This window comes from Crocodylus porosus, unplaced genomic scaffold (genome assembly GCF_001723895.1).
Source record: "Crocodylus porosus isolate Cpor-Errol unplaced genomic scaffold, CroPor_comp1, whole genome shotgun sequence".
Classification (NCBI taxonomy): domain Eukaryota; kingdom Metazoa; phylum Chordata; order Crocodylia; family Crocodylidae; genus Crocodylus; species Crocodylus porosus.
In genome coordinates, this window is record NW_017728931.1 from 35,042,410 (window position 1) to 35,056,541 (window position 14,132).

The window sequence follows — 14,132 nt, forward strand, 5'->3', positions numbered from 1 at the left end:
AAAGGATATGGGAGGCCAAACCAAGAATGCAACCAGGGTGGCGTAAAGCTGGGCATGAGTGGATGAGAGGGGTTGGTTTCACCTAGTGATAAAACAAGCAGGATTTGTACCCTGAGCAAACCCAGGGGAGGGGGTAGGGTGCAGTAGCAAGAGGTGGGGACTGGGTTCTGGGAGCGGGGCACAGGAATCTTACCCAGTCACTGCTGGCAGCTGCTATTGCCAATGTGTGGTTTGTCCGTGGCAGCACTTGCTCTTAAAACAGCAGCAGCGGAGTGGCGTCTGTGCCCTGGCTACTGCTGCAAAGCAACGCTGCTCGGCTGCTCTTCCTGCCGTGGTGTGACTCTAAGGGGTCAGGGACAACTCTGGCTCCTAAGTTGGTGCCTGTGGTTGCTATTGTTACAGCCCTGCCTCTACCTGGGGACTGTGAGGGATAAGAGATAATTGTCTGGGGTGGATTTTGAGGGAAACAAGCTCTTAGGGGCCATGAGGGGTTGGATGGGGGATCATGGACACCAAGGGAGAGTGGGATCTGTGGGGTAGAGAGGTATAGGTTGGGCTCTTATGGGGATGGGGAAGTGTGAAGGGTAGCAGCAGTTTGGGCTAGTGGGAGTCTGTGGGGGTGAAATGGAGTGTGAGGAGGGGCAGGGAGCAAGAGGGGTTTGGGGTGATGCAGCCCAGGGGTTGTGAGGGGTTGCAATGAGGTTTGAATGCTCAAAGGGGCAGGGGAGGGATCACTGGAGTTTGAGGGGGATGGTGAAGTGTCAGTGGGGCTGGGGTGTGATGGGGACTAGTCTGTACAGGGTGCAGTGGGCGTTCATAGGGGCTGTACAGGGCCAAGCAGGACTCACTGAGGCATGAGTGGGATTGTGGGGTCTAGTAAGTTTGGGGCACAAATGGGTGGGGCTGAATGTGGGAAAACCAGGTACAGAGTGGAGGCAGAGGGCATTTGAGGTGGCAGGGGCAATGTATAAAGTGAGGAGCACTTTGAGGCCATGGTGGAATGGCTGGGGTACTTGTGCCAGGGAGGAAGGAGCAGGTCTGTCTATGGTCTGGCTGGTAGTAACAGCTATGATTGCTCCAGCACCAAGTTCCTAGAGCTGGCAGTCAGTTCCCCCCTGCCCTTCAGCTCAGTTATATTTGTTTTTGTTAAACTGAATAATATAGCCTCAGGCCCCTAGTGTATTAGTAAAAACTTCTACTTTCTTTTCAATCGGAAAAAAATGTGTGTTGTGTTGGGGGATGATGCACCACATCACCTGCAGCCACACTATTCAAAATCCTAGATCCGCTCATAGTGGCTGGTAGGAGCCATGAAGAACCGGATTGGCAGACACTGCCTATTTATGCAAGCAACTTGCATCATAATCAAGTTACCTTTCAAGCCTTTCCTAAGAATTCCAGGTACTAAAGCCTCATATTACATGCAATGATTATTAGTACAGAAACATCCCTATGTTACCTAACCCTCCCTTCTAGAAACTTACTGCTCCACCTTGAAGCAATTCAGCTTCCTTGGCCGCAGTATTTTGTTCACTCAAACTTCCAAAACCTCATTCCTCTAACGGTTCAAAAACGTTTTCTAATTTCCAGTCAAAATTTGTCTGTGACCAGTTTGTACGTTTTTGTCTCAGACCAATATTGTCCTTTGAATGAAACAGATCTTTTCCTTCTAATATTCCACCTCTGAAAATATTCATAAAGAGTAATCATAGCTCCTCAACCTTTATTTTGCTAAACAAAACTATTTTAATCTCCTCTCAGTAGACACGTCCTTCGTTTGATTTGTCTAATCATCCTTGTACCTCCTCACTACACGGGTGCATCCAGACGTGTGTGGACATTTGGTTCCCCAGAGACAAGTAGCGGTGGTGCACCAGGTGCTTCTGCTACTTGTCCCCGGGGAATACTCAGGCCACATGCGCTTTGGCATGTGGCAGGTTACCCCAGGGGCAGTAGGGGAGGTTGGGGCCAGTACTGGGCCCTACCAGCCTTACTTGGGGTCTTGGAGGGCCTCTCAAGGCTGCAGCCACAGCGATGCTGCCAGGTGGAGCCTGGCTGGCAGCCACAGCACAGCTCCAGGTGGGAAGGCCAGACAAAGGCATGGGTGAACCAGGCAGCCGCCTGGGGCCGAGGCAGAAATGAGGCCCAAAAATAGTAATTTTTTCCTGTTGTCCGATTATAATTATCATTACCTCTGGCAAGGGGGGACCTGATACTAAAAGTTCACCCAGGGCCACCAGGAGTCTAAGTACAGTGCTGCTGGGTGGCCCAGCTCCATGTTTCAGCAGCACGTGCTGCCTGAGCATGCGCAGCTCTGGTTTCTTTTTCCACTTTTTTTTGGAACCCTGGATATCCAAGGGTTGTAAAAACCTGCAGGGAAAAAAATGGGCTTAGGCAGCGCATCTCTGCAGTGCAGAGAACACCAGACTTTGCCGTATGTGGCGTTGCAAACGTGTTTGAGGTGCCACATGCCATACGGCTGTGCTTGTCCGGATGTGCCCCACCAGTTCAAGTCTAAAATATTTTTTTCTGAATATAGCTAACCAGGAGTGTGCCCAAACATGGGGCTTAATAATGCATTACACAATGGTTAAAATACCATACACTATACACCCTAAAATTTCATTAGCTTTTGGGTGAAGTTACATGTTATACTTAGACCATACCAAGTCTGTTGTATATTAAGCTGTGTTAAAGTTAGAAGTGCTGTGAGCAGTCACATGCTAAGGGTTAATACTGTTTCTTGCCTGCACAGTTCTGACTTTCTACTAACAGGCAAGTGAGCAGGGACATGACTTGAAACCAGGACACCTGGGCTCTATCCCTACTCTTGATGGTAGGGAAATGGGAGTGGTGCATCCTGGGATGCTGGAGGACTGCAAATTTCTTGTTTTAAATCTGTGGACAGATGGAAGTCCACGTGGCCCAGAGTTTACCTTTGCCTGAAGTGGCATAACTTTGAGATGCTCAGAGGGCACTTAATACAAGTTAATAAGCTTTAATGTGCAGGTGCTCACATTTTAAGTGCCTTTAGCATGGTCTAAACATAATGTGTAATTTCATCCTTTTTTGCACTATACTGGAGGCCTCCTACGATCTGCCAATGAATCTACCTTTTTTCTTCTGTTGCACCCAATCTATAAGCCTCCTGATGTTATAGCAAAAATTACTGATATTAGTTTCAAAGTGCATGATTTTATATTTTGTACCATTAAAGTTTATACCTTGCTATTATTCCACTTCAAGCTACCCAATTTTTATGTTCAAAGCAGTCTTCCTCTGTACTGTCCATACCTCTCAACTTTGTGCTGTCTTCATCTTCAATGAGCCCAGCTCTAGTTATTGCACTAAGGTTGCTAATAAAAATATTAAACAGGATGGGTCCCAAGACCAATTCCCAAGAACATCCTAAGTGATCTCTTTCCAACTAACTCCCCTTTTCACATAATTTCTGGTAGTCTCCCTTTCAGTTAGTTTCTGTATCCTGCTTACAATTTACAACCCTGTCTTAGCTAATAAATTTCCATGAAGCACAGTATTGAATACTATCCTTAAATCTAGGGTTGGAGTAGTGCTGTAACTGTGACGGCCCACAGTTGTAGTTCTCAACTTTTTTAAACTCAAGGCACCCTCAAAAATGCCAGATCTTAGATATCATTTGTTTTCTTTGACTACAGAAGAATAAGAAGAATAATTGTCCTTTTGCAAGAAAAAACTCAGGTGGACCAGAGCAGGTCAGAATGTTTTTGAAATTATGGATTCTTATTTGAAATCTCTGGGTTTATCTTGTGAATCATGTATAGCTTGCCTAACAGTGCTAAAGTTGTGAGGCACCTCACACCCCCCTTAAAAGGATTTTGCAACACCCTGGTTGAGAATCATATGTCCATGGAAAGTGTGACAAGGAAGGCTTTTTTTTTGCGGATATCTTTTACTGGGCCAATTTCCTAATTTGAAGAGATGTTAAACAAGCTTTTGGGTACAGGGTGCACTACCTCAGGTCTGGCACAAGACCATTTGTGCTTGCAAACTTGTCTAACATCTTTCCCAACCGTAAAGTTTGCCCAATATGCTTCCCACATGCTTAGGCTGAGGTATTTTGATCCACTGCACAGCTTTAATCTAAGAAGTCAGTTACCTTGTCGTACACAAGGGTATTAGATTTGGTTGACACGAGCTTCTTTAAAAACCATGTTGTATTTTATCATTTTCTGTTTTCCTCCCCGGTTTTTCTTGCTTTGGCATCTGTTTTAAGACACAGTATAACACTGGGGTCAAGCTAACTGGCTTCCAGTTGCTTGGGTCTCTTTTCTACCCCTGCAATGCCTCCCTTCCCCTCCCCGCCACCTTTTTATTTTTTGGAATGCAAGTGTTATATTTACTCTTTGTCAGTCATTGGGTACTACTCCCAAATTGATAGATTCATTCATTTATTGTGCCAGTTCTAGCCCAGAACATTGAAAGATTATCTCAGCCACACCACATTTTCATAATAAGCAAACCTAGTTTTCCTTCCATCTCAGTTGTGTTAATTTCTATCTTAATTCCCTTTGCCACAATCCTTATATATGTATTTGCCCTTACTGAGGACAGAAACAAAGTATTCATTCAGTACTTGAGCTATATCTAGATCAGTGGTGGTCAACATAAGTGGCATATGCATCCTCAGTGTGTGGCACACAACAAATTGTTGGGGAGAGCAGGCAGGACTACAACAGATAACAGGGAGCAGAAGGCAGAGCAGGAAGGAGACTGGGCAGCAAGTACAAAGTAAGGAACAGAAAGCAGAGCAGCAGATTGGGCAGAAGCATGGATCAGAGTGGCACTCAGGAAGGGTGCAGGGCTAATTTGTGACACCTGCCGAAAAGGATGATTCCTACTGAATTATATTATCCCTATGCTCCACCCCATCTCCAGTGTACAATAGCCCATACTTCTTTCCTCCTCCTCCTCTTATTATTTATATGACTTAAGCACAGATCAGGACCACTGAGTGCAGTCTATTACATTTAGAGGTAACTATGTATCCAAGGAGTCCTACAAACCATCTACTGGAGTCCCTTCACATATACCATAGCCATAAGGCACCTCAAGAAAACAAAATTAAATTAAATGTTCGTTTAGTATTCCACAGGTAAAAGCCGGGGAAGACGAGCTGAAGTTCTGCCACTGGTCTGAGGAATCTGAAGAGTTTTGCTCTTCATTTTGGCTTTGCAGAATCTACTAGTAGCTCAAGAACCAGTCTTTCTTCCTTTATAGATGACTTCTGAAAGATAGCTCTCCCTGCTGAACAAACCCTTTTCTTTGCAAATTCTCTGTTTGCTCTCAGTAGCTTGTTTAAAGTGATTGGTCATTGGAACAGATCTGTAGCCCTTCTTTACCAATTGCTTGGTCTCTTGCTCAAGACACAATCTCCAGATGGTATTCGCACTTTTGATTTGAAACCTCCTCTGCATTAAAACCTTTGAGTTCCTGGGTCTAGTCTCAGTTTTCAGCTTCCCCTTCTGAAATCTAAAAATCTAGCTAAGATCTAGTCTCATCTACTGTAAACTAAATCAGCTCATGATTATTAGATCAAGATCATTTTTTAAAAAACAGTGCTTCTATAAGACCCTCACTACTTACTAAAACCAAATCTAAAATAGTTTAGATTTGCTCTTAGTAACTTCTCATTGGTTCAGTTTTTGATAGGAAATTATCAGCTTCCTCATCCAATTGTGTCACTGTCCCTTTACTATTGGTAGTGTTTGTTATCCAATCTATAACCGGGAATTTAAAGGCTTCCACAATCATACAATTTCTATTGTTGATACTATCTCCCACATTCTTATGGGGATTTCTCTGTCTCAGTCTCTCTCAAGTCTGAGCCTAGAGGCATATAGCAAATCCCCAGAGAAATCCTTATGGAGTCCATTTCACTGTTCCTTCTCAGCCTGATTTTTGTCCCAGTGGATTCTATTCTGTCTGTGCCATTGCTCTTTATTTCTTTATGCTCTACTACTTCATTGATGTACACTGCTGTCTCACCACCTTTATTCTATCTTAGTTAGTTTATATTCTTCAGTAACGGTATTCTAGTCATGTGTACCATTCCACCACATCCCTGTTACTCATAAAACATCTGGTTTCATGCCCCATTCCAGGCGTTCTGATTGTTCCATTTATTGCCCAAGCTCCTTGCAGTGGTATCCAAACATTTCAATTGTTTCTGGCTGATCTTATCTGAGTTTCAAGTTTGAAGAGGTATTCCTAGTTTACTGCCTGAAATACCTGCCTACCTTCTGTTTTGATTAATGTTACCACTGTCCTTTTACTTTCTACTCTCTGGCATTCTTTTCTGCATTGCCATATACTCGTTTCAATCTCCAGCTGTATATTTATTCCCAGTGTGGAGAATATACAGGTTTCTCCCAGTCTTCCACATTTCAGATCTGTGGGGAAAAAACATTGCATAAGACATAATGGGACTGAAAAAGAAGAGACAGCACAGAGTTTTTAAATAATTTTATAATTTCCTGATGAATTTAGTTTGTGAATAAAAAAAGAAGAAAAAATGAACAACGTGTTTATATTATCAAGGCAAAATTGAATATAACACATTTTCTTTGCAATTTCATTATCCAGTCAGTAACATGACTCCAGCAATAAAACACATACAAGTTGAAGGCAGCGTGCACACTTGCATCACAGACATCAATGTCTCCTGCTGCTGCTGTTTCCAAAAGGAACTCAAGTATGGCAGACTATACCCAAAGCTCATCTCCTCCTCCACTAAAGTGCAACATGTCTCTTCCAAAGCAAATGAGGGATCCCAGTCTGTAGAATGTGTCAACTGTCCCACACATTTTTATTCCTCATGGCAGTCCCCCAGGCTACTTCCATGAACTATTTGGTATAACAGGCTCTGGCATGCAGCCCTCCTCATTTAGTGAATCAGAGGTAAACAGCAATACTGTTTTAGTGGAACAACATGTTAGATCAGCACAGAAATCATTCCCTTGTCTATGGTTCCATCTGACTCACCCTCCTTCAGAACTGTGTTATTTTACCAACACAGCATCCTCAGGATCTACTAACAAGAACATCAATAAAGGTCAAACTTAATTGCCTTCAAGTCTGTCATAGAGTACAGGCCACAAAGAAAACAGGGCTCTTTGCAGTTACTGAGGCTGATGGATTTAAATGCAGAAGAGCCATTACACTTCACTAGCACTGAGAATGACCTGGTCCTGGGAGTGCTGTCTGCCTGGTGAAAAGTCTGTTAAAGGGTTAGTGTCTACAAAAGTCTGGCTCATAATTTAGATTCTAGATAACCAAGTTTTTACAACATCTAAAAGTACATAATATTAATATAAATGGTTTTATAATTTTTATTTCCAAGTCAAAAAATTGTTTCAAGCAAATAAAAAGCACTGAGAACCTGAAAAAGGTGACATTGACTTGATTTTCAATGTCCAAGCTAGAAGAAGTGCAAAAAGCAAACAAATGCCATTGTGAAAAATAAGATGGGTTTTACAAAACATATTAATTTAAAATAATTTAAGCATCACTATCAAAAGAAATGTGTTTTTTGCTATACATGCAGTTTCAAATTGACAGTGTCTCTTACATGGTCCAGTCTCTCACAGAACTATAGCAGCAAAGGGCTGTAAGTCCTTTAATGTAACACGACACATGCTGGACTTTAAAGAATACACTTTTTAAAAACAGGCACCTGCAAAGTAAGCATGCACATGTGTAAACTGCTAATTGACAATGCTCGTATACATCTGCACACGCCTACACAATTTACAGGTGCAATTCAACAGACAATGTCTGAAAATTCTACTTGCACCAAAAATTGACAGTCTACAGGACACCCAACACTAGTAACTATTCCTAGTAAAGACTGATTTCTAAGATAACTTTTTGCCTTTCCCATTTCTATATTCTAAATCTAGTAGATACAATGCAGAACCAAGGGAGAGAAAGAACATACAATATAGGGCCAGTAACATTTCCTAACAGGCCAAACTATTCTGCCCTCAGTAGTCTGTTAAAGGCCATTTATGATAAACAGGAGCCTTCAAATCCTTTTCCTCACAAACCTGGGAAGAGGACTCTGAGCTTTGCTACTGCCTAACTTGAATTCCTTTTGATGACATTTAGTTTTATATTTTTAACACACATCTTTTTTCATTTCTACTACTATCTTTGTTTTAAATCTGATGACAGACACACATTGTTGGTAACTGCCCCAGCCTTAGGACCACACAGACAATATCAACAAGCAGAAAACAAAACAGGAAAAAAATTACCCCTGAAAAAGTCAGGGACAATACCGATGACAGGGTTACATCACTCACCACACCCACTGGAAAAAGTCAGGATTCTTGTGTTTATGCTTTTGACACTAAAAAGTTTCAAAACAGTTTTTCTTTTCTTTCTTTTCTTTCTTTTTTTAAAAATAGTCAGCGGACACAGCCATTTTGTTCAGAAAGATTTGCCATAGTGTACGGCTTCTGCTTAGGTGGAAAAAACAATTAAAAACATTGTTTTAAAAAACAACACTTGGATTTCCCAAGACATTGACAAAAGCAAGTGATTGGCAGAGGAAAGCTTATCTTGTCAGTTGTGGCAGTCCAAGCATGCCCTATGTCTGACCCTTTCACCCCACTGGCTTCACTGGGGCAGTGTTATTTATCTGCAACCTTCAGTTTCCCATCTCTCTTGCTTTCTGGTTCAGTGCAGATGCTCACTGAGTAGGGGTTTCTTTTAACCCCAGACACCTTGATTGTACTGTTTTCCTTTTTATTTCATCAAAGTCATTGTGGAATAGGTACATTGTGGAATGGAACTTCTGCTTTATATCGGAATCAGCATATATTCACCACCCTTTGTAAAGAACCCTTTCTGGCAATGATTGACGATGGGGTATGGGAATGGGGACCCTGCTTCATTAACCCATTAGCAGAAACAAAAAATTTGCAACACAGTAAACATTAGCAGCAGCTATGGGTGGGAGCACTACAGGCAAGTAAAAATATACCACTGGGTTCAGAAAGCAGGGTGGATATGGGTGTGTGTGCGTGTATGTGGGTAGACGTTTGTGTTGGCAGGTGGGATCTATAATATTAGCACTCCCTTGTGCATAATACTTAGAAAGACACCAAGTACCAAAAAATGTTTTAGAGCAGACATTAGTCCAGTAGTACAACTGGAAACAGCACATAGACACTTCTGCATCACATGACCATCACCCACCACCCTCCTGGGCTTGGCTGAAGCTTGGTTCTTCCAAAGAGGGTTTGGCATTTTATAGATGGAGATCTTGCCAATGTAAGAGACAATATCAGAAGCTTACAGTTTTACCTGGGATGGGCTTCAGTCAGCTCTTCCTCTAATTAGAAATAGTGTCACTATGCTCAAGATATTTCCAGTGCTGTCATGTCCTTTTTCATTAGTGTTTTTAGAAGAGGTTTGGTGCAGAGGAAAAGAAGAAACTGGATTTTTGGGGATTGTGAACAGGTGGAGTGAGTGTCAGGGTGTACACTAGGCACAAAATTCAGGGAGCTCCACTTACATCTAAACCCTAAGGTAATATTAACTATGGGGAGCTCTTCCTGTCTATGAATCTTTCAGCAGCTTTACAAATGAACACTTTGATATCTGGAAAAAAAAGAACTTGAAAGCAGTCAAAACCTTTATAACACAGCAAACTGAACTCTGTTAATGTGGCAAGACTAAGCAAAATCCTGCAGGACCCCTCTTCACACATTCTGTGTTATTCTTGGAAACTAGATTCTAGGGCAGGGAAACACCAAGGGCAGATGAATTTGCCAGGACTACTATGGCATTGTACTGGAGCTGTGTTTACTGGACACTGTGGCTTGATCTCCCTGGAAGCAGAACAGGGAGGTATCAAGTTAAAAGAGCTACCAAATACCATACACACATGCACCCATTCTGCTAGGCACATGATATGCTACCTTATGATGGGCTGCATATCAGCTAAGTCCAAGAGTTACCCTAAGGCCAGTGGTGTGACACTCCATAAAAGAAAAAAAAAGTTAAGATAGGTCATATTCAGCCTTAAATCCTGGTCAGTCACCTTTCCTTTAAATTAGACCATTCCCATGAATATTCAACATGATAGGACCTCTATCTAAGTAGGATCATAGAGATTACCTGCAATGGTTTACCAGAGATCAAGTTAGATCAGAGCTGTTCCCAAACCAGAGCTTGTTCTCTCCCTGAAAGCACTTTACTGGGGAATCAACGTTTAAGGTAGTAGATGTAGGTGCACATGAAGATGACAATAGGTAATTGGAGAAATTGTAGACGGGCACAACAATCCAGCTGGAGAGAACAGCAACTGGGTGGCTCAAAGATGAAGACCTAATGGGCAGTGTGCAAATTAGCTCTCCTTCACAAATCTCTTCAGAGAACATGGTGGGAGCACCACTGAGTGTAAACAGTGGGACTGAACTGGTTTTCAATACATAGGCCTTGCACCCACTTTCAGAAGCACAGCCACATGGCAGCAGCTAAGTTAAAGGTTCCAGAAATCCCAGCATTGAAAATTGGAGCTTTCTTGTGATTTACGGGCCATGCAATAAACATGGAATTGCTGTAATAGCTACAAATGACCACCACTCATTCCTGTCCCTTCCCCCTACCCTATAGTCAAAGTGCTATCGAGGAGCATCTCAGTAAGAGGTTTATGAGCAGGAGTCATTTGAAGCATCGATAAGAGAAATTCCACAGCTTCTCACAGAGAAGGGATTGTTTTACAGCAGGGAACATGGGCAGCTGGAGATTTGACCATATAAGTTAATGGGACAGTCAGGGAGTGGTGGTGGTGGGATGATGTTAGGCTGATGGCTATGATGGTTTTACAGGCAGCATTAAATTCCTACAGTGAGTAATTAGGGGCAATGAAGAAAAAAAGCAAGAGAAAGATTTCAAAACTACGGCTCCTATCAAAACGTGCTGACTCAAATAATAGGGCCAAAGGGCTGGTTCTGGTATGAGGCATGGCTCAGTGGTATATACAGTCACTGTCTATATGCCTTCCGGTACATAGTATGTCACCCTTGCAAACATTCAGGTTCCCACTCTTTTCCTGTTCAATGATGAAAAGGCTCAGACAGAAGCAATAACTGCAGTGAGAACTAAAGCTATAATTCTTGATTTGCAAAGCAAGGACAGGAAGCTATGAACTTCCCATTAGGAAACTGAGAAGCAGACCTTTTTTTTTTCTAAACCAATTAACACCAAGGTTGTTGACATAGTTCCCCCTTCTAAAGGATGCCTCAGATTAAAATGTTCCCCTGTATATGCCAATGAGAGAATACTGAATTCCCTGATGTGGTTTGCTGCTGGCAATGGATGACCTACTGGATCCTTTCACAAACTTGCAAAGGATTTATTTTGAACTGCTCATTACATTTTAAGGAATGCAAGTGAGATGCCTTTCTTGCCTGGACTTTTAGTGCAATTTTCAGATAAGCAAAGGGTGAATGTTGACTCACTCAAATGTTTGCCAGTTGCAGAGGGATCAGTCCCCCCAAAAGTTGGAACAATGGGTAGAAGAAAGGCAGAGGAGCTGTGCTGCAGGTGTGAAAGACAAGGAAATAGAGAGTAAACCTAAAGGCACTGTAGGATTTGGGCAGCATAAGTGGCAGTGATATAAGCTCAGGGTTGGGTTACAGGAGTTGCAATGTGGGTTCTGAATGGGGAGAGCCTGCTCCAAAAGCTTGAATTTTGATACTTAACAACTGATATTTCTAGGTTCTGAAAGATCAGTTGGTGGTAGAGCAGCTTCCTGCATCAGTAGGAAGGGCATTCACCATTGAAACAAACCTGATGGGAAAGCAGTTGAAGAGCCTGCAATCTCAGCACTATTGCATTAATGTCTAATGTACCCTTTTCTCTTAATGTAACAGAAGAGAAAAAGTCTATTTTCTTAACATTTAGTGTTAGAGAGCCAAAAGTCCAACAGAGAATAATTCCTTTAGTGATCTTGTAGGGGGATGCCAAATAATTCAGTCTTGTGGGTGTCAACAGAAGCACACTGAAGACACAAATAGCACCCAGGGCAAAATCATGTCTTCACACTAAGAGCAAAAGGTATGAATGGACCTTTGGAGCCTTATCACTGGACTAGATTCTAATTTGCTAAGGCAATAACAAACAGATCACTTATTAGGGGTTATATCTCTTGCCAGTATTGGCTATCATGAGGATGGCAAAGGCAAAGGATGGATGGCAATAGAGTTGCAGTGGTTTAATTAAAAGTGTAACTGTAAACTAGTTCATTTAAATGGGTGCAAACCCCAAAGTAAATTTTCTTAGTTCAGTTTAAGAATGACTTACTTCCATTCACTTTAAACTGATTCTTAATCAAATTAAGAAAAATCAAAAGGAAATTCATTTATATTAAAGCAAGAGTGTCCATATAGCCTATTCTACCCATTTATCTTAACTGATTTAAAAATCGCCTCTTTACTCAAACTGGTGCAGCTTTCTTATGTAGATAATGCTAGAACTACTCTGCTTGCAATTAGAGCTCACAAAACCACTGCCTGAAACATTAGCACTGGGTAAGGTACACACTATGTTTGGAGGCTGACCTGCTTGATGGAAGGGAACTCTCTGAAAACAAGAAGCAAGTGGCAGAGACGAGGTACATGATGGTGCAAAAGCATAAGTAAGACCCCAAGAGCTAAAGAAAACAATCTGAAAATAAGCCACATTTGGCACATCAGAGCCAGTTCAGTAACAACAGAAGTGAGGCTAAGTAAACAGACTAACCAACAAAAAAGCACCCACATGCCTATCTTGCCCCACAGCTGCTGGATGGAAATGACCAGCAAGACCAAACAGAGAGACTTGCTCTCTCTTTACCTGGTGTTACTTCCCTCCTTTTCATAAGAAATTTAGACAGGCAGCAAATCCTGAGCTTGTCAGCTGATGCAGGTCAGCTGCAGCTCATAAGTAGAGCATGCTCTGTTTTAGCATTAAAAAATTCAGGTTTTACTTTTTCATAGAAACAAACCAGCAACAAAAGAACAAAAGGCAAACGCCCCCTTCCATGACCTCACAAAGAACTGCTTGTGTCCAGTGGATGCCCTCTTCTGTGCTTAGTGGACTCAGACATTTTCTGCTTAGATGTATCCAAAAGCCTTAATACAAAGAAGAAAGTTAACTGGGAGACAGATTCCAAAGTAGAAAGGCAGTGAGAAGATGAATGCAAACTGGATTCAGCAGTCATAGACTGGGAGAACCAAGATAGCATGTAGTTTATAGAGGTTTTTTCTTTGTAAAAGGTGCACCAAAAATTCCTATTCCATTGTCTCTCTCACACTCCTTTCCTTTCACATGACTCCTTGGACTGACTGGGCTTGGCCACGAGCTCTGTTGCTCCTAGGGGCTAGTGGCTGAGGTCATGACGACTCCTCAAGTGCGTTGACGACTTGCTCCAGGATGTCAGGGCAGTGATCAGCTATCTGTTGTAAGATGGCATTAGCAAATTCCTGCAGCTCTGCGTTGTCCCTCTCGCCCTTTTCTAATTCATCATGAAGCTGCAAAAAAACCCCCAAAACAACACATATCAGTTCATTTTTATTATTTATATAGTGGAACTAAATGAGGGTCCTGGACAGTGACCGACACACTGTCAGACCTGGCACTGAATGAGCTAATCAGACCAAGGCAGTCCCTATTTTAGAAAGTTCATAATTTGGGAAGGTCTGGGCTGGAGCATCAGATTTAGAGAAGGGACAAACAGCAGTTTAACATTTTAGGAACTCAAATTACTGTTTAAATTTTTCTCTGGTCACTTTTCCTGAGCCCCTGTTTACATGGGAGAAATTGAGCAGAGTAGCTATTGTAGAATAAGCAATTCTATAGTACTCCAGAAATGCTTCCTGTGTGGAAACTGTGCACACTTGGCGAGTGTGGTAATTCTGGAACATGGAAGGCTATTTCTGGAATAGGTACTGCAAAATAAATTGTTCTGGAATAGCTTGTTCTGCCTAGTTTACACATTTAGATAAGTCAGTGTGAAAGCCCGTTTACCCATCTTCTGATAACTAGAAGGGTACCTGTTGGACAGCATGAAGCACCCCCTTGCACAGCTGAAGTGTGCA

The 14,132-nt window shown here is 42.2% G+C and overlaps 1 protein-coding gene across 4 annotated transcripts in view; it reads right to left on the reverse strand.

Moving 5' to 3' along the window:
• Window positions 1–6,489: 6,489 nt before the first annotated feature.
• Window positions 6,490–14,132, reverse strand: part of ERC1 (ELKS/RAB6-interacting/CAST family member 1) — a 467,579-nt gene continuing 459,936 nt past the window's right edge. For all 4 annotated transcript variants that reach the window (XM_019544570.1, XM_019544571.1, XM_019544569.1 and 1 more), the window contains one exon: window positions 6,490–13,565. In XM_019544570.1, the coding sequence (XP_019400115.1) occupies window positions 13,428–13,565 (138 nt within the window). In that variant the 3' untranslated portion in view covers window positions 6,490–13,427. The remainder of the gene's footprint in view (window positions 13,566–14,132) is intronic.